General features: G+C 37.5%; 1 protein-coding gene across 2 annotated transcripts in view; it reads left to right on the plus strand.

The window, feature by feature from the left end:
* Positions 1-16097, plus strand: part of gnao1a (guanine nucleotide binding protein (G protein), alpha activating activity polypeptide O, a) — a 71544-nt gene extending 55447 nt beyond the window's left edge. Inside the window, exons 5-8 of one of the 2 annotated variants that reach the window (XM_056765635.1) lie at positions 4006-4134; positions 4757-4886; positions 13147-13300; positions 13772-16097. In XM_056765635.1, coding sequence (XP_056621613.1) covers positions 4006-4134; positions 4757-4886; positions 13147-13300; positions 13772-13959 — 601 coding nt within the window. In that variant the 3' untranslated portion in view covers positions 13960-16097. Of the gene's footprint in view, positions 1-4005; positions 4135-4756; positions 4887-8846; positions 9001-9859; positions 12444-13146; positions 13301-13771 lie in introns of those variants that run through there. The other variant, XM_056765636.1, reaches the window with a different exon arrangement.
* The last annotated feature ends 5703 nt before the right edge of the window (positions 16098-21800 follow it).

Raw genomic sequence — 21800 nt, forward strand, 5'->3', positions numbered from 1 at the left:
TCCCAACAAATATTCATATAGAAATGTAACTCAAACTATCTGTATCAGATATCAACTGTATCAATTCCTTATTATGGTAAAATCTTGCAGTACTTAAAGCGCAAGTTATAGTCGTGTGTAGGACCTACGCCGTAACCTACAGCTTACGTAGAGCCACGTATCCTACGCCGTAGCCTGACACGCAGCTCTCCAAAAATTTAACAACGCATCAACTCAACAGGGACCCCTCACTAAGGTCAAAAAACTCTGCGATAGCATTATGTTTACTCATACGCATTTCTGAAAGAATTATCTAAGTAAATAATTTGTTCATCTGTATTTAACATCTCAAGCTGCAACAAAAGTGAGCGTTTACTTGCTGCTATCACTGCTATAATGCGTAGAGGGTACGCTGTAGGTCCTATGCACGACTATAACTTGCTCTTACGCACGCTTCCTCTTTAAAAGAAAACAATTCTTTAAATGTCACAAAAATAATTAAAAGTCAGAGTGAAATTAAAAATTACAATTCCTATTTTTTCATGAAATTTACCAGCGTTTTATTGTAAATCTTACAATATTCAGTAAAAATCTGAAAGTGCACTTCCGCCCTCTAGTGACTATCCATCTCACATGACGTAAGTTAGACGGCTTGGGCGGAGTTAACTATCAGTCTGCTGCCGGTCCATTTCAGAATGAAATACACTCGATCAGTTTGCAGTGAAAAGCCCAAAACACAGCCACTATTATTCTCTTTCGAAATATCGTTTCACGCGGAAATGTGTCAAAGTATGGAAGTAGAAATGATCGCAACTTCCAGTTCACGGGATTTTAAGTCCAGATAATATTTTCCGTATTTGTATCACCTTAACTGCATTCTGATTTAAGATTTTCTCGAGAATTAGAAGTGAATCATTCAGAGTCCAGATGTTTCAGACCTTTCTGTCAAAAAATAAATATGCGTCTCGATGGTTCATCCTGCACATCTCTCTCTCTCCTTCTCTCTGTGTGTGTGTGATGGGGAGCAGACAGCAGGCAGGCTGCTGAGAGGTGTTGCCAGGCAGAGCACTCAAGCAGCATCAGGAAACAGAGAAAGGGTGGAGAGAGACCAGAGAGAAAGGAGAGATGCTGTATGAGAGAGAGAGAGAGAGAGAGAGAGAGAGAGCGCAGGGGGAAGGGCAGAGCTGGCAAGCAGCCTGAGTGGTAGAGAGATACGAGTTTCTCATACTAAAAGCAGAGTGAAAAAACCCTAGAGGACAACAAGCAGCCCTCCCTCCCCTCCCGCACCATCCATTAGGCCAAAAACGACAGAGTGAAGTCCACACAGAGTGTCGTCACTTTTATAAAAGATTTACAATAAAACATAAAGCTCCTTCACAGAACAGAATGAGGGCATTGAGTGCACAAGAGCCATAGACGTTAGCAATGCAGCAAATCTCTGCTCACTTGTGTTGGTGCCAGTGCTAACTAACACTACTACTAACCATTCTTAATAGTGTGACAGCTGTTCTAAAATAGTGTAACTTTACTGTTAACAAGCTGCTATTGTCAATGATTAGCGGTCTAACATCCAAATGCTACATCTGTCATTTTGGAGGTCTGATTCATTTTAGTGAATTGTTTATTTTGTTTTTCTCTTGACAAAAATAATAAGCATTTAACTCCTCCTGTTCAACATAATTGCTGTTTGGCCCAAAATTTTCATTTTAAATACACACCTGTGGCGCTGACGTTACGAAACCTCTGATGTCCCAATTCGCAATTTTTCAGGAAATGAAAATAAAAACTTTAAATGATTGAATACGGTTTGATATTTGCAAAACCCAGTGACAGGGACGGCAGCGATATAATATATAATTTATTTGTATTCATTTGTATTTCATGGTTATTGTAATTATAGTAAAATTAAGAATATTTCACTCAAATATGAAAATTGTAACACATTTTTTATATTAAACATGTTTTTTATATATTTATATTAAAATGGTGCGATGTTAACTTCTTATATGGTGTCAAGATGGCAAAGGTTAAAAAAGCAAATTTAATCTATTCAAGAGCAAAACAAACGTTTGTAAGAGAAAATAATAATGTGAGTTTACTTTCAGATTAATATATATGCATATCCATGGTAACAAACAGATTAGCACGGAAATATCGCAGCACATCAATGATGTGAAATCTCATTGGTTATTGTGTGTCTTCTGACAAAATGGATATCTAGTCACAAGATACACTATATAGAAGAACAATTCCTTTAAGTTTGATAATGTTTTATGGCTTTTTGATGTTGTAATTTAGATTTAATACCGTGAGAGATAATTGGAAATTAGTAAATAGGAAATTGTAACTATTTATAATTATATTTGTAACTATTTAAAAATGATTAAATTGGGTTACTTCAGTATGACTACATTGTAACTTGCTGAGCTACAGTTTCAAAGCTTTCCAAACACTGATACTCTCTCAGACAAACACATGTAACACACATTGCTCCTCCCCATTTTGTTTGTTCTCGTGCATTTGAATCATCTGACGTTGATGACGGCGGTGAAATTTCCCTTTAGTCAAATGTTCTGACATTTATGAGGCTTCCAGTCGTTGTCTAAAATACCTTATGGAAATCCTCTGTAAACATTAGCGGGCCCAAATCTGTTATTTGTTAATAGACAAAATATACTGAAAGAGTTGTGCACAGCAAAGACATACAGGTCATAGTGGAAGAGACCCTAGAGAGAGAGAGAGAGAGAGAGAGAGAGGCCAACACTTTTAATATAGACAGAAAACTAGACTCATGTTATAATGTAAGTTAACTTTTGCCCCATATGACACCGTATGAGTCCTGGAGAACAGTTAATGCTTAAGAATGTGTTAGATTTTAAAGAACCTGGAGAAGTTAATAGTAATCTTTAAAGTGATATTGCAAACCAAAAGCGGCAGAATTAAACATTAATGTATGTCAGTGACTCACTCAGTCACAGCAAGAGCACCTCCTAGTGTCAGTAAGCAGCACCACAGTGAGAGAAATATGGAGAAAGTTATATTGAGATTCTCTTTCAAAAGATCCTTATATTGTTTCCAAACAGGACTAAGACACATGGTTTCCAGGAAGCATAAATATATCCTGGACACACTTTTTGTTTTCCTTTATGTTCTCTCCTTTCCTTTTGTGTCACCATAAGCATGTGTCTAGAGGAGCCTCGATTTCTTATATAACAGCATACGATCTATAGCAATTTTGTCAGTATGTGAGCATATAGATTTTTAAAGGGATCATGGTTTAGATGGCGAAGGAAGCAACAATAAGGCAATGCAACCCGCAATTCCAACTGACTGAGAGAAAATCACAAGATGCCACAGATTGACAGGAAAGCAAGGAGAGAGAAAGAGAAAAGGAGGAGGCAAATCAAAATAAGAGGAGACAGCATACTGTACATGAGCCATTTACACAAGACAGAAAATTGATAAAAGAGCTGTATGGAAATGAGAGTTGTATAAGAACCAATGATGCTATCAGCATGAATACTTGCAATAATTTTTTTCTAATTGTGTCAAAACATTTTTGAAATTGTATTTTGATGTAATCAGCCATTAGTGTCTGCTGCCTACCAATATCACCAGTACAGAGACTTTGATGGATGTTTCAACATCTTCCGCAACTCAGCCTTCAATTCTGCTGGCATCCTATTTGCATGCACAAATATTTCACGGTTTCTTTCATGTGGAAGATAAATGACACCCACAGCCTTAGAGAATATACATCATGCATTGTTGAAAAGCAGATTTGGTCCTTGGTGTCAAGTTGCATCATTGTTGCCTTTTGAAGAACAAAGCATGTGTATGTGTGTGTGTGTGTATCAGATGTAAGTGACAGAATGATGTTTTTACTTCAATAATTACGTAATGGTAATAATTTTAGTAAATACGTTTCATTTCTAAGAACAAATTTTGAATTTTCAATAAGGCTTCATACAACCATGCATTCATAACAAAATCTCTGTCTTTTTCTTTATCTTATTATTCCTGCAGTTACTTAGACAGTTTAGATCGTATTGGTGCTCCAGATTACCAGCCCACAGAGCAAGACATTCTGCGAACTCGAGTGAAGACCACCGGGATTGTAGAAACCCACTTCACCTTCAAGAACCTTCACTTCAGGTGAGACTGAACGGCATGTTATTTATGCATCGAAAAGCAAAACGTATCATTTTAAGCCTTGAAACTGAAACTGCATGATGACTGTTAGAGTACTACAGTATTGATCACTTCCAGTCATTCATGGTTCATATGCAGAGGAATTCTTATGAAATACACAGCAAAATAAACTTTTAACGCTAAAGTTGGTAATAATAGCGAATTTACCACAAACGAATATCTCCGTGTACCATGAATATTCTCTCACTCCAACTCTCACGTCATATCAGAGTTGTTTCCTCTCTGCGCTGATAGCATGTGAAAACAGAAGACTAAAATAAAGCTGTTGATGAAGGTTAGACAGACATAGAGATGCCAAATCCGAAGACACTTTTAGTATCATAGGACACTGGTATGGCAGAAAATATTTTTTGGCAACAAAAAAAGCGATCGGTAAACTGCTAAATTAGTCGTTTTGTTCTTACCAGTTTTAGCCCTTAAAATAAATATAAACTCCATTTAAAGGTTGTAGGTTGCAATGATTTGCATACTATATTTATTATGTGTTAGGACATATGTTGCATCTGTGATGTAGTACACTACTGGAAGTATGGTGAGCTCATGAGTTTACGTTTTGTCCTCACAGGCTGTTTGATGTGGGAGGTCAGAGGTCGGAGAGGAAGAAATGGATCCACTGCTTTGAGGACGTGACCGCCATTATCTTCTGCGTGGCTTTGAGCGGATACGACCAGGTGCTCCACGAAGACGAGACCACGGTGAGCAAGAAATGCACATACAGTACAGTACAGTACACGCGAGCCCAAATACGCACATCTGTGCTTCTGCTCTGATGCATGCAAACTCTTTTTCACACACATTCAAGTATGCTTACACTTTAACACATGCGATGCTAACACAAACTATACAATGGAGCTTTAAAAGAGTTGTGTACCGTGATCTCACATCTGATGTTTATCATTTAATTCAGATGTGCTGTGTTTTGTATCAGGAACACTTTTGATCAGACCGCTATAATTGTAATCATGTTATCATTCAAAAATCACGATCATTGGTGATGGGTGATCATACACAGATTTCTGATTAAAAAAAGGCCAAGCAACATTTTTTGTTGGAGGTCAATGGCATCGGTAAATCAACTTCCGCTGTGAGCTCTTGAAATAATAGTTAAATCCTTTATTCACTTTAATAAATAATGCTAATAAAAAAGGCTGTGATGCGTGGATAACTGACTGCCTTTGTTACTCTGTCATGTCGGCATCTGTGTGTTGAATCTCACACGTTCATGTCAGTATTTTAACACAAGGCATTTTGGTCTGCATGTTGTGTGTATAATTGTTTACTTGAAAACCAAATAATAATATGCATCTTCTATAAACTACTTCATCTTACAATTGTTAGCAAATTATAAGTCTTGCAAGCGTTTTATTTACAAAAAATAGTTTGGTCTTGTTTTATTCAAGTTGAACTTTTAGCTTCTATGAACGCCAGTGTATTACAGTGCACTTTTAAAGAACAAAGAAAGATTTTTTATGTCCCACGCTATTGATTGAGTCTGTGATGGGGTCAGGGGAATCGTGGCTGCTGTGATGAGTCATATTTGGATGCCTTGAAATCCAGCTAGTGTGCAGACCTCAGATCTGCCCAGACACACATTCTCATGACAAACACAGATAAGAGTTTTTTTACAACTCTGCCCACTAAAGCCAGGATTTATGATGACATGTTTTGCACATTGGTGGCTTTTACGAGCAGGAACAAGAATGACCGTAAATATTGCAAATCATACACGCCCATATTCATTTGATGTATAGAAGCGATTAAACAAGATGAACACAAGAAGAGTGATAAACACACACACAGATTTACACTCACCATATGTTTCTCCTGTTAATGCTGTGTCATTGTTTACACTTTGACAGTCTGTTATTCTGCCCTTATGAATCTTGTGTGCACTTTGTGGCCTTTTTTCCTCCATTTCACACACATTGAGACTAGGGTGACCAGACAGGCTTTGGTTTTCTCAAGGTTTGTCTGAGTGTCCCTCCAATTTATTATAAATGTAAACAAATGTATTTTATAACAAATAAATGTAAATGTAAAGGTTTAAGTTTTTAGGTACAGCAGTCTCCTAAAAGCCTTAATAATAGGATTACAAGACAGAGGTGGAAAGTCATTTCTTGCCTATTTAAAGTTGATTTGCTGCTGTTTTATTCTAGAAAATTTCAGCAAATCAGCTTGGAGGGTATTTGGTTGCCATGGCAATAACTTCACGCCTCAGCTGCTGTTCCCCATCGTCCTCTCAGCAGAGATGGAAATGGGCAAATGTGAATTAAAGTAACGTTGAAAATGAAGGTTTATAAAAGACATTGGAGATCTTGTTTGGACAACAAAACTCAAGAACATCTAGCACTGTTATAGATGGATTTAAAATTTAATGGTCTAATGTTTAATGATTCAACGTAGTAATTCTTTAAGTCATTTTGAAATTTCATGAAAAAGCAGTAAACACAAATTAAGACGTATTAAACAATCTGGTCACCCTACTGTACTTCCAACACTGTCAGTTGAAGTGTGGCCTATGTATATAAACTAGGGATGCTCCGAATATTCGGCCACCGAAAGTTTTCGGACGAAAATGGCCCAAAAGGGCATTTTCGGTTTTGGCCCGAAAGACTTTTATCACCGAAACAATACGGCCGAAATGTTGTGATGCCGCAAACAGAAACCGCTACCTGCACGTACTTGTCTGAAGCGACAAGTCTGCGGTGTGGACGTATTTCAGTAAATCTCGTAAATACTCTTATAGACTGTTCACACCAAACGCTGTAAATCGCGCTATTCGCGTGTAGTTGGACGCTTGAACAGTTTGAGTTTAGTCGCATCATTCGCGCGCGGCCCTACTAGAGCAAGCTCCTCATTGGTTAATGCGGCGCGAATTTTCACCAAAGTTCAGATTTTTCAACTCGTGTGAATCACGCAAACGCTCAATTCGCAAATAATAGGTAGTCTATTCTGTTCTTAGGCTTCTATATGACTATAAGATTGTAGCTGCACTGGCCCTATTTAAATACACTAGCTCAAATCTTTCTAAAATGTCAGGCAGATGACAAGATCAACCGCTCAACAGGTAGATGTTTATCTGTATGAAGTCCCCATCCCCAGAAGTGCTGTACATTATTATTTAATGAGTAGGGTCAAGTTAAACATTTAAGTTTGAATTTTATTTTATACTGTGCATTGTAACAATGTGATAAATAAATATTTGCATAATTTGTAATTGATTTATTCTTTGAAACTTTAATATTAATTTATGCAATTGCAATGATTTTAGTAAAGTTAGTACAAGATCATAGCCATAAATGCAACGGGACTAATAATTGGCATAATTTATTTCGGTGTTTCGGTTTTCGGACTTGGTTTCCTCTTTTCGGTTTTTGTTTCGGCCAAGAATTTTCATTTCGGTGCATCCCTAATATAAACATTACTATTTTCATCTATTCGGAATTCGGAGCTATTCCTTTTTTTGCACGGACTATTTCTGCATTGCTTTGACCATGTGTGTGGGTGAGAATTGTGTCTCTGTGACCGAACTTATATCTGGGGGTGGGGAGCGTGAGTGATGTGTCAGGTTCTGGTGCATGTCGCGTTCCACTCGGTTGCTCCGATGGCCTCCAGCGGCCACCTCTGCGCCTGTGTCTCTCCTTCAAAACATCTCAGCTGCTGTCCTGTCATCTCTCGCCATCGGCTTCTTCTTCTCTAACCAAACGCTAAACAATCCAGCTCTACAGACGGCCTTTCCACCAAACCCTCCCACAGGTAGGAAATTATCATCACCAGCTCCAGCTGAAGTACAGAGTTGGAAGCAGTACTGTTCTGTCTTGTGCCCTAACCATGTTGTAACGGTAACACTTTACGATAACGGTAACACTTTACAATATGGTTTTATTAGCTTTTATGGATCCCTGTTACTGTTTGTTAATGTCAACACAGTTATTCATGTTAGTTTATGGTGCAATTACTAATGTTAAGAGACTAAACTAAGGTTTAGTTTAACATGTTGTACACAATATTGTTCATTGTTAGTTCATGTTAGTCAATTCATTACCTAAATGTTAACAAATAAATCCTTATTGTAAATTGTTACCGTTGTAACTTAACATGTTTCAGTCATAAAACTTTTTTTTGTATCTACATGTGTTGCTGATTCTTCACAAAACTAAACTTTTGATAGTCTAATGCAGCAGTGTATTATGCAAAACCTATACAGATTGACTGACCCATGTGAAACAACCACCATCGCTAACACACTTTAAAGGAAGTCGTTTTAATTCTGAATTCATTACTATTGAGATGATAAACAAATAATGCGCAAAATAATAATTGTTATGTATTATTAAATATAGTAATAATATTTTATCATTATTAGTATAGTAATTGATTATAACTAATTGTATTTATATTTAAAATCATAATAATTAGAAATAATGTGAAAATATTTCTTTACAAATCTCCCAATTAAAATGAACAGCAGATTAACCGAATGCATACACTATATTTAATTTCTGTCTCTGACTGTCTTCCCCTTCCATTTCAGTTCTTGTTTCACCTTTTTATTCACTGAAAGCGTGATCGCACCTGAACATGTGTATGTGTGTGCGTCTGAGAATGTGTCTGTACATTATAACGGGCTAACATCTTGTTTTTTATTCCTGCAGAATCGCATGTATGAATCTTTGAAGCTGTTTGACAGTATCTGCAACAACAAATGGTTCACAAATACCTCCATCATTCTCTTTCTCAACAAGAAGGACATATTTGAGGAGAAAATTAAAAAATCTCCCCTAAGTATCTGCTTTCCAGAGTACACAGGTAAACTCATTACACTGGCGTTAAGCTGTGCGAGAAAACTAGGCTCACAGGGAAGAAAAGACTGATTTGATGAAAAGTAAAAATAATTGATGAAGAGAGGAGTGTAGAAGACCTTTCCAGAAACTAATTTACACAATAAATCTTCAACCCATCCTGTCATTTTATTCCTTTTTGATGGATTTTCATCTAAACCCTGGCATGCCTTCATGTCTGCATGATCCAGCCTTGAAGGAAAAACAGCCAGAACAGTCACTCCTTAATTCTTCTCTCAGTTTTCAGTTTGTAGGAGCTGAGGTCTTTTAGTTTCTTCTTGCAGAGATGTTCTTAACCCTATTGTGTGATGTCGCCTCCGGGCAACAATCCCATTTACTTCACTTTGCAAGCAAAATCTGAGATGAGATAAATGGTTTAAATGAAGGGATGGTCACAGTCACACTTCATGCTGGCAGTCATTTTGAAAATCAAGTCTGGCAGACTGCACCATGTGGAGGATGCACATTTCTGTTTTGGAGGCATGCCTGTAGATTTTTTCTTTTAACAACCAGAATTGTGTCTTACATTTGTTAGTGAGCTAAACTTAAAAAAAATTGGCACGTTTAGAGAAAATGCTTACAGTAAATCTTCTATACAATGCTCTTCTATACAATTGTCACAGAGGCAGCCATTATTAAAGCATTTTAGCATTCACTTGTTACATTTATCATTTATTCACTCACTGTTGTGTTTGCTTTTTTTGCTTCCTTTCCCAACATTTTTTCAACATCCTGCCCTGTTTTTTATGTCTATCTCTTGTTTTATTTACTCCATTTCTACCCTCCTGCTCCTTTTCCATCCTTGCCTGATTCATTCTGCGCTGCAGGTTCAGACACGTTTAACGAAGCGGTGGACTACATTCAGTCCCAGTTTGAGTGTAAGAACAAGTCAAAAGACAAGGAGATCTACTCGCACACCACCTGCGCTACAGACACCAACAACATTCAGTTTGTCTTTGACGCTATTACCGATGTCATTATCGCCAACAACTTGCGCTTCTGTGGACTGTACTAATTCGCAAGATATGTGACTTTACTGTCCATGTATAGTACTCAGAGGTTTTCTTTCTTTTATTTATAAGGTCGTGGATGCTCAATTTAAAACAAAGGTCTTGGCCTTGCTATTGATTTTGGTACGTTGTTACAAACGTAGGAATGTGCTTTAAGTGACCTTCCTCAGCGATATGTTTGAGTGATGTCAAACGATTTTGGTGCCAAACGATCTTCGCTACCTACTTTTTTCGTAACTGATATTGTAATGTCAGATCTGTCTTTATATCTTTATGACACAGTATTTAGATGAATAAATAAAACCAGATTTCATGAGTTATATGGCCATATATTGCATTCTAATAAGTGTAGGTGGCCCCATTATATTCTGTGCACATATGATTACAAACAAATGCATTGTGAGATATGAATACCAAGAATATTCACAAGCTGGCTCATATTACATGTGTTCTGAGTTGACAGCAATCCTAGAGTGTAGATGAAACACTAGGCTTGACATTTACTTGGCATTTGGAAGCGAGTGTAAATGTCCATTGCCCTGAGCCAAACCTCAAAAATGTTAGCCCCTTAGCATCCTAAAAAACAACATGACTCTTTAAAATGGGTTTTGGACATTTGAACCCATACACACAGGATACGGTGATAATACGCAATCATTTTCAAGTCATTTTGGTTCATTTTTGCATTGTGTTAAAAAAAGTAGTTTTGCTTATGTTAAGAAGTGTAACATTCTTTTGTAATTATAGTATATGTACTGTACATATGGTATGATTGTATTATATGGTCTGAATCCCCTACCTGTGTTTTTAAGCAGTAATTTGAATTTTTCAGGTCTTAGAGAGACATAATATAGCAACAATTGGTTCAGTCGCCCGCCTGCTGTTTGTTTTAACTTCTGTCTATATTTATAAAGCTTGCTCCTAGTGACAATATAGCCGGTCATAATCACTTTGTTTTCATATTTGTTAAAGGCAAGAGAGTTACATCCAAAGCTGCTTATTTTTTCATTGCTTTATATAGTGGCCAGCAAAGAATCGGTAGGAACATTCTATAATAAACAGGAAGTTGAATAAACGCTTAGACACTTGCATTATGCATCTTATAGTACGTCTCTGATTTGACCGCTAGGCCTTTATATGTCTGTACTATAAAGTAAATAATTCACAGTGCTGCATGTGCTGTGAATGTTTGCCACGGGTTTGGATGGGTGTTTAGCATTCTTTAGACACAGTCGCTCTTTGTGAATATTTTAGTAAACTTTCACCTTGTCATCTGAGCTTCAGTCAGTAGCTAATGCAAATCTGTGATATTTGTGATTTAATTTAATATTTTGTTTCTTGCTGCCAAAGAACGTAAGAGAAAAGCCAAGATGGTGACATTCATTTTATGAGTATGATGTAATGGTGTCCTGTTAAAACTTAGCGACTTGTGCCAGTGGAGTTGTTATTTGTATAGTTGAAGCCAGTTCAAAACTGAGTGCCAGTATACTTATTTATTGGTCGGCATACAGTAGGTTCTCTGAGTATTGTAAATAGTTTTACAGGAGAAAGCAAGCGTGTGCTGTACGTTGCACAGGACATCAGGCAGCAATAGTGTTTTATGTAATGTTTGGCTTTAATCCCAAATTGATTGTCCATATTGAGATTGTACTTTTAAAGAATAATTAGATGAGGCAGTGCAGTTTCTGTACAAATATGTTGTCAACTCAGATATATGTTTATATAGTTCAGTGGCCATGGTAAAGAAATTCATGTGTAATTGAGTCAGTCTGTTTCTGAGGGACAAAGACCTGTTTTGTTTGCTGGGTTTTTGCTTTTTTCCAAAAATCTCTTAGCACTCACATTAGATTGACTGAGTGATTTCTAAAGTAGTAGGAGCAGGAATATTTGCTATTGTAGTATGATTTACTTCAAATATACTTGAATTTATCCATGTTTAATTCAGTGTACATCCTCATATAAATATGCAGCATGCACACCCTACAAAATGTTTGTTTTCCAGATATCTAAACACCCGGAGTCAACAGAGAATCCATTGATTTAAGTTGATTTTCCCCTACTGATGAATACTATTGTAATTTTTTGAAATAGTGATGTTTGTTCCTTAAAATCGTAGAATTCTTGGCCATGTATAATTTTGCTTCAGACGAATATTTTTCTTTTTTTAGGGATGTTATGATATTATAACATGTGAATAAAAACAAGCACTAATAAAAAATATATGTTTTATTGCAGTCCAGCATCACTCAGATAAAATAGTTCATTATTTTTCTTTGGGGTTTCGTTTGTTGGTTTTGTCAAACTGCTGTAATTATTGTTTCTGTGTATCTCTCTTCAGTGATTATTTATTGAACAATGGATGTCTATTTATGTGACAAAATAAAGTGCTTATGAAATTCTGTGTGTGACATTAACTTATTCTGTGTGCTTTCCTCCATCACACACATAAAAAGAGGGTGTGAATGTATGTTGTTGATTAAAAGTATATTTTTGCATAATTACAATGTAAGTGCTGATGATTGCTATTCTTATCCTTACACTCTTAAAAATAAAGGTTGTTAAAAGGTTGTTCACAGTTCACACAGAACCATTCAGTCAAAGGTTCTTCAGCGAACTCTTTCTTAAATTTTATAATCGAACTGACCTTTTTTTTGTGAAACAGAAAGGTTCTTCCGATGTTTAAGGTACTATAAGAAACCATTTAGAGAAGAAATGCTCTTCTGTGGCATTGTGAAGCACCTTTATTTTTAAGAGTGTTCATGGGTACATCTTTCCTGACAACTTTTCAACCAAGACTTGCTTTCATATCAATTTATTTCATCGATTCAATGTTAATATATGATTAGATGCTGTCAATGCAAAGCTAAAACAATTTCCAATTCTCCTGGTCCATACTTTAGGTATAGTATCCTGTGGACATGTGCATGTCCAAATCAAACTTCAAAAATGTTGTTCCTGCAAAGTCATATGAGAGTACATATTCAGAACAATTTTCGCTGTTTGTATTTCTCCACTAACTTTCTGGTTACTTTTTCTCTATCTGCCTCTTGTTTTCCACTTCTATCTCTCTGTCTATCCCTTTACTCTGATTTCTTCTCTTGCAGAATCGCATGCATGAGTCTCTTATGCTGTTCGATTCCATCTGTAACAACAAATTCTTCATTGACACTTCCATCATTCTCTTCCTCAACAAGAAAGATCTGTTTGCTGAAAAGATAAAGAAATCTCCCCTGAGCATCTGTTTCCCTGAATACACAGGTAAGATCACTCTCACCTCTTTATTTAGTAGACTCTTTTATCCAGAGCAACTTAAAAATGAGACAGAATTTAATATTTTGTCAAAGAATAAACTAAATACTTTACCAAGTCATTGCATCTCGAAAGAACATTGAAACTAGGGTGGAGCTGTAAAAGGTTGGATGTCTGCAGGTCTGATAAAACACAGTTCACTGCCTCTTTTAGACCCATTCATGCCCTTCAATACCATGTCGCTTTAAAATTATCGCTCAATTTCGACAAATATATCATACGAAGTCAAAGCCAGGAAAAGAAGAGACATTTCTTAATGTCAAAAGTCACCAGGGTCATTTTAAATCCTGGAACTAATGAGCATACAGAATGGCAAGCCCGCGGCTAGGTGGAGTTCACAGAGTGCCTCTTTTATCCAGTTTGTTGATTTTGGGATAATGTCAGGACCTCTTTCTATGTCTAAACATCTCTCTTGTGTAGGTCCAAACACCTATGACGATGCAGCTGCTTACATCCAAGCACAATTCGAAAGCAAGAATCGCTCGCCTAATAAGGAGATCTACTGTCACCTGACCTGTGCCACGGATACAGGAAACATCCAGGTGGTGTTCGATGCCGTCACCGACATCATCATCGCCAATAACCTGCGAGGTTGCGGCTTGTACTGAGGCCTGCCCCTTTCCTCTGGAGCTACTTCTTTGGAAATGATTATTATTGAAAATGCAAGTTGGTAAATAATGATAACGTTAATTTTAAAATAGGCACATACAAATATATAAATATATTATATATATGAAATGTTTTTAGTTTGTCTTTCAAGGAGCTGCCAACAGAACTGATTTCTTATAGAAACCCAGCCTTTATGGTTTTAGAACAAAGTTGGGACCTTTTTCGTGTTTTCATTTGGTCGTCGTTTTGTTTTTCTTTGCTGTTGTATGTTTTGTTCTCCCCTGTACTCCACTGTGTCTTTATTGTTTTGACTAAACAACCCTCATTTGTTTTGAGAAATCTCTTTTCTTTACTGTTTTTTATCGTGTTAATGTCATTGTATGTATATTTATTACACAAATATCAGTCAGGGGGATGACCTGTACATGTTTGCCTGAGAATACTTTGATGATAATGTGATGATACAAATCAGTGATAGTTAAACCCATGGCTTAAACAGTTATGCTAGTCTCGAGCACTACAGTTCAAGTCAGTTGAGCCAAATTGCATTCGTAGCGTGTCCCTCTTCTGGTTTGTTCATCGGATTTGGTTTTCACCGCTATTTCCCATAGTACTGTTCGATATTGTAGAGAACGGAAACACCGAGATTGCACCCACCAGTCTTTTCTTATGTTTCTATACCCATCCCCGTCACTTCCGCAGGTCAGCTCTCCTGGCCGTGTCGATCTCTGGGGAAGGGCCCACTGAGCGCCCCTCAAACCACCAAATCCAACAATTGCGAGTGTCATATCAGTGCCAACCTTCTGAGAATGACTTGTCTGGGAATAGGACTAGGAACACTAGGTCACTGTTACGAGAGTTTATTAACATTGTCTTGTATGGAACTTTTACTTTTTTATTGTTGTTGATTAATTTATTAATGTATTTATTGATCATCTGTCCCACACACTTCCTTTGTACTTACTACCCCTTTTCCATTCTTCTACATCTTGTCCTTGGTTACCCTGACCTCTTCATTCCTTCACTTCCCTAGATTTCCTGTTTTAGTTGGCTGGGTAATGGAGTCCCATGTCTCTGATAGCATGACCCCTCAGCCTTTGTATAAAGAAACAGCTAACTGCTTCACATAGCTAATGGTGCGAAAATGAAGAAAAAATGTAAAAAGAAAAAAAAGAGGAAATCGGAAAAAAGACAGCTGCAACAGAAAGAGAGGGTTAGTGTGGGTGGGGTTGGATGGGAGGGGGGTAGATGTAGGGCTCAGGGTCACGATATCCTGACCAATGATGTGGAGGCTTGCAGAGGAAGGTCCCTGGGCTGTCAGTCTTTGTAGAAAGCTGTAGATCCTCCAGTTCTAGAATCTTTACAAGTAGAAATAATTGAAAAAAGAAGAAATGTCAAAAAAGGATGATTATGACAATAATAACAAATGATGATGACGATGAAACCAATATCAATGATTATTCTGTAATATTATTAAAGGTATATTTCTTGTGCTTTGTAGCTACAGAACTTTTTTTCTCTCCCCCCTTTTTTAAAAAATGAATTTTCCAAGGGTTCCTGTGATCCACTCTTGAACCGTTCTTACCGACTTAACCCATGTTGATGTTGATGAACTGTACCAATAATTTTTGCCTGTTCGCCCTGCATTGCGATGTCTTTACTTAGCCTGAATTACAGTATATGTATTGATTTTTATTTGTTTTTGGAAGAAACCACTTTTTGGTGGCACGGCCCCGCCCCTTGTGCTGGAGAGGGCGGGGCTGCGCACGGCTGTACAGATTCATGCGCTTTCTCTTGGTTTTTTGAGAATTGTACTCAAACACCTTCCAGGTCTGCATAGAAAAGCACAGCTCTCACATATCACACACGTAGATTTGGAAAGATGTATCTCTCCCCCCTCTGCCTTCTCAGTTGAAATTCAAAGAAAAGAAAAAACTGTACAATTACCTACACCACTTTTGATTTCTCCTTCCCTTCTTTTTTTTAATTCCTTTCTTTTTCTCTCCAAGTGAATGCTTTTGTGCTGCTTTTCTCCCTCTTCTTTAGTGAATGGTTGTTCTTTCATGTGGGATGTTCGTGCTGGAAAACCAATCGAATGTAGTGTTTACATTAAAAGCCACAGTTTTCATGACTACAACCTTGAGCTTTTCGGTTTTGATTGTTCCTCATCACCTAAAAGTGTTGTCTACCTGTTTTGTCATTTACTGTATATATTACACTGTAAACATAAGAGTGCTACCAAATATTCAATTAATTATTTTAAATGCACAAGGGTCTTCAAATTGATGTATTATTATCGGAGGATAAACAGAGGCACTATCAAGTAAAACATTTTTTGGCCTTCAATTAAACCATCGATCTTTTGTCCCCATCCCAATTTTGGGGGGGCATTTCAGACTGTAGCTCCACGTACCACTCCTTTAAAGACAGCAAGTGTAATTTACTAAAAATCTTTGTAAGTGAAGCTGCTCCTATACCCAACATCATAGAACACTGAGATGAATGGGGAAATGAAGGAAGTGCGTTTGAATCTCAGGGGACATAATTATGTTTCTGTGCCTCTTAAGTGTGTCTTTAACCAGACCCCGTTTGATGGATTATAGGAGAAGGTCAGTCACTCTATACATCATCAAAGGAGGAAGGGCCACTTTGTGCCAGTCTGACCGGATGATAATTGCAGCTTCACGTGTGGAATGAGAGACAGAAAATGAATTTGAGTGTGTGTATGAGTTACTTTAAGAGGATGAAATGCAGAATACGATGGCAATCTGAGAATAATTGCTATCGACTCTCTTTCATCTCACCCAGGTTTTATAGTTGAGAGCTAAAGGCCTACTCTTGTATTTTGTAGCTGTATAAATACAGTAAAAAATGATAGTGTAGTACTAAAATTTAGCAGTCTACTTAGCCTATATGTGACTGGAGAAAAATATTAAAGACAACATTGCATTGAATAGTGAGCCTATTTCCCATTGAAGTCATTCTTCTCCCTCTTCTGGCGGTGATGAGTAATAGCAGAAGGTAACGCACCCATATATTGTGCTGTGCTCATTCGATCAAGTGGATACCAATAGGCCTACTGGAGAACTTTAAAATAGATCCAATTGAATTAAGTTTCACACAAATAATTTACACATTTTCATGTTTAAACAAATGTTGCAAATAGATTTATTTTAGCATATAGCATATTCAACCGAAACAGCCAGTCTTGTGTAAGGTAATGCTGTAGATGTCAACATTACTAGGTATAATAACAATATTCTGTTTCATTTGGCTCTTATCTCCTAATTACATTTGAAAAGCTGAACGTACATTATCTAAATAGAATGCGGGCCATTGTGATCTGTGATGTTGAAGTAAATCAACCTTGTAATCACAAAATGACGAGTCAGTGTAGTGTCTTGGTATGCCCTAAAATTCAATCCCAGGACCCTGTCGGCTATTTCTCCACAAACACACACATTAATGCACACACACACTTAAGTTATTTATAGTGCAGCACCACTGTCTGCCTGTTGCTAGGATACGGCCTGGAGGAGATAACGTGCAATACCCAAAGCTTTCATCATTGGTATTTTGTCACAGATTTTATAGTGTTTATGTGTTACTCCACGCTGAATAAAACAACACGATTTACTGCCCAGGCACAAAACAGTAATTCTAAATATTTGTCTAGTTTTTATAAAACACTACATTAAATTGCAAACCTTCTGGATTAATAAAGAAAAATAGGATTTTAAAACAAGGTTTTATTGTAATCCAGATTGCAAGAGATTTTGGGAACAAAATATGTGTGTGTGTGTGTGAGTACTATACTGTGCAGTAGGCCAAGAGAAAATGCTGATCAAGTGTAGATCATAAAGGTCAAGACCTCAAAGCTGCCGTTACCATGGAAACTGCATCAATTACTCTTTTGTCCCATCACTGCTGGAATGATATCAGCTGCATCATCAGTGCAGTTTACCTTTTTCTCTCCCAATTATACCTGAACCCCCTTAACTCTCTGCAATCAGTATGCAAATAGTGTGATCCTCGGGGAGAAATAGAAGAACAGTTTTTCAAGAAACAACCTGCAAAGTGGCAAATATTTCAGAACCTGCTATAATAGAGAATAAAATAATAGAGGGATGAAGGCGTTTATTGTTGAAAGGTGTAATAAGAAGACAAAGGTTAAATCATCTAAAAGTTTCTTTAGCCTACCTCTCTGTTTTGTGTGTAAGAGGCTCTGGAGTGTATAAGCAACACTTCATTTAAAACAATTCTGAATAGTTTTTACACTTAATAAGGATTAAGAAACATACAATAAGAATATTTTGCTTTTGAAATCCTCATAAAGACAGATTAATTTAGTTAGTACTTTAAATTCAGTAATGGGTTTTCTTATTAAGATATTTATAAATATTTAAAATAATTTTCATAATATGATATTTGAAATAGTCATTATATTAAATAATATTATATTTATAAATCTGTTTATATCTTTTTATTGACAGTTCCTTATATATTTTTTATGTAATTATTCATTTTGTTTAAAAAGATGCTTTTTAGATAGATTAATCACCTGTGGGGAAATTATTTTGACTGAGCCGCCAGACATAACAGTACAATTGTACACTACAGTAAAATTACAAAAAGTGCAAACCAACAAATATAACAAATATAACATATAACGCATAAGAGGTAAACAGAATATAAAAAACAGGATGTATATAATGATACCAAAACAATCTACACTGAGATTGGCCTATACAAAAATGCACAGGATATAGAGTATACAATATAGTTGAGGTTAAAAGGAAGGCTGAACCTACAAAAAGTGTTCGACATTTAAGTTTTTATTCACAGGTGTAATGTGAGTGAGGTGTGGCACACTAGTCCACCAGAATGGTCCTTCTGCTTTTGAGGGATGTGTTAAACAGCTTTATTGCTGAAGCCACTAAAGACCTTTGATAGCGTTCACAGGTGGAATCCTTCTGCAGCTGATATTACTCCTCAATTCAGCAAAGTGTTATGAAGAAGGTGTGAGTTGTTGTCCATGATGCTCGAACGTTTGGAAATCATTCTGGTTTCAGCAAAAACCTCCAGCAGAACCAGATCCTCTCCAATAACAGACCTTGCCTTCTTGATGAGTCTGTTCAGTCTGTTGACATCACCCACTTTCACACCAGTGCCCCAGCACACCACAGCATAAAAGAGGGAACTGGCTGACGTTCACTCTGACTGCTAAAACATTTAGAGAATTGTATTGCACAAATGAAGTGTCGACTTTGGCCCTTTTTGAAAATTGCCTTCAATTTACAAAAACCTTAAAAGTGTGTTTTTTCTCTCCACAACAGACGTGACAGTCTTTTGATTTGTTCGATATTATGATATTAAAAACGAACGCGACATAAACGATATCAGAAAAAACCTTGATCAAGCTCTCCCTCTGGTGGACAGAACCGGAAGTGACGCACCCCGTCGCTTCGAGTCTCACGTTTCTCAGACATTTTTGGACTTCACTTCCAAATATACGCTGTTATAAAAAGAAGGCCTGCACGAGTCGTAAGTAACTATAAAAAAGCTCATTGGTCGGGTCACTTTGCTGTAAATGTGTGATGACATACTTACTTGGCCTGCTCGGACAGCCAACGTGATGTGAGATAACATTTTATGTGCACTCAGAAATAAACCGACCCTCACACAACATCTCTTGCAAAATAACAACAGTGAGCAGACGCTCGGATTTCTTTCCCGCCTGAAATCTGAGAGTCGCTTATTTTGCTTTGGGAGTCGCCTCGGCCGGGCAGACTGACCGACGGACACCGATGCCAAACCCGGTGGGTCTCGCCGTCTGACCTTGCAACACCCCCTTTCGGTTTCCTCGCGGCACGGGTCCAGCAGAGACAACTGCCACTCGCATCTTGTGCCATTGACGCGCACTGCGTGTGAGAACCGGGAGACCCGAGGAAATTCTGTAACACAGGCGCTGATACTGCGGCTTATTCTCAGTCACTGACGTCGTCTTCTGAGCGCCATGTGTGTAGATACAGCAGAAACGTGACAAACATGAACCCTGAGACTCCTGGATGAACAGACAGACAGGCAGACACACATTTGACACAATGTATTTGCACTGTACTGTACTGTACACAGACGCAACAAACCCATTTGCAAGTCGCTTTGTTTAGGTCTCCTAAATGTGTTAATGTAAGTACACAGTGCTGCCTTTTAGGGTGAAGACAAGGCAAACAACCTGAGCTTTTTTCCTGTGTCAATGTCATCAGCATCTCAGACCTCGTATTCTGTAGGCCGACTCTTGTATGAGGTCATGTTTTTGTTTATTGTCTTTATTTCTACTAGGCAGCATAGCGTGTGCTCAGACTTCCAGAGCTATGTTTAGCTTCCTCACCAAATTGCTGGCAGGCTTTTAAATCACATCATTATCTCGACAGCACCTGAGCTTTGTTTAGCATGCAGACACACACCAACAAAACCAAACTTGTATAGTCAGCAGAGCTATTATGTGTCTGACTTGTTTGCCCGATGCGATTTAATATTTAATATTATCCGTGAACAAAAGACTACCCTACTTGTATTTTCAAATCTCTTGAAGTTCTGCATTGTTGAAGAGGCGTAAAACCAGGCGGATTTCTTGATCTGTTGTTTAGGTGTTGATTAAGTGCAGCTTTCTGTGGCAAGCTATTCAGAAATAGTTGATGGCAAACTGCCGAGAACTACACTAAACTTTTTTCCTTGTTGTAGACATTGCAAAATAAAAATTTCCACCGAAGTTTTCAAGTGATCCCTGAGTGCAAATGGGTATTTAGTGGTAAAGCCTTCTTTGTCCATTCAGCTGAAACCTATTGGAAAAGACAGCTAGCCTCTAGACTGCGAGCACTCTTGTCAAAATGGGTCTCCGGACGGTTACCACAGAATATTTCATTAATTAATGAGTGTTATGTGGTGCTATTAAAGCACTCACACGCCCCATTTGGCCCAAAGCACAGCCTTTTAACACATTAACTCACCACAGATCTGAATCTAATGCACGAGAAAGAGAGAAAAACAGAGACAAGCTAAAACTCATCATACGCAGTCTGCGAGGAGTCGTATCTGACATATCTGAAGAACTGGCACACAAACCCTACTCATAAGAGGATGTTTGTTGTCACGTTTTTAGAGTGAGATCATACGATAATGATTTGATTCGAATGGCCTGCCACACATTTGATTGATTCTAAAGGCCTGCCATACCTAATGCAGACCTAACTCACACATTGAATGCAGGGTAGCCCTGGCAGTTTCTGCTAATGGGTACTAAACTAATAATGCCCTGCATGGGCAAGTAAACCTTAAAGGAACAGTTAACCCAAAAAAAAATCCTCACCCTCGAGTTGTTCCAAATCTGTATAAATTTCTTAAATCTGATGAACACAGAGAAATATATTTGGAAGAATGCTTGCAACCAAACAGTTCTTGGCCACCATTGACTTGTCCCTTTAACACAAAGTGAATTGTCCATTTAACACAAACACACTTCTATTGTCTTTATCAAGCTATATTTTTGATTTATTAAAGACTAACTCCAATGGGAAACCTTTTAGAATTTTAAAATGTATTACTTTAATAACATTGACATTGACAAGGAATTTCAAATCTCTTCAATGGCCAGTTCTACCAGAAAGACTCGGAGGCCAAAGTTGAGTTTACAACATTTATTTGACAGCTGATAGACAGAATATATATGGATATAATAAGATGGTAACAGTTCTTTGGAGTAGGCCCTGTCCGTGGCTCGCATCCAGAGGGCCAAGAAGTCCTCCACTTCCCGCCTTGAGATGGTAAGGCGGGGGCGTAG

The sequence above is a fragment of the Triplophysa dalaica genome, chromosome 14, assembly GCF_015846415.1.
Source record: "Triplophysa dalaica isolate WHDGS20190420 chromosome 14, ASM1584641v1, whole genome shotgun sequence".
Lineage (NCBI taxonomy): Eukaryota > Metazoa > Chordata > Actinopteri > Cypriniformes > Nemacheilidae > Triplophysa > Triplophysa dalaica.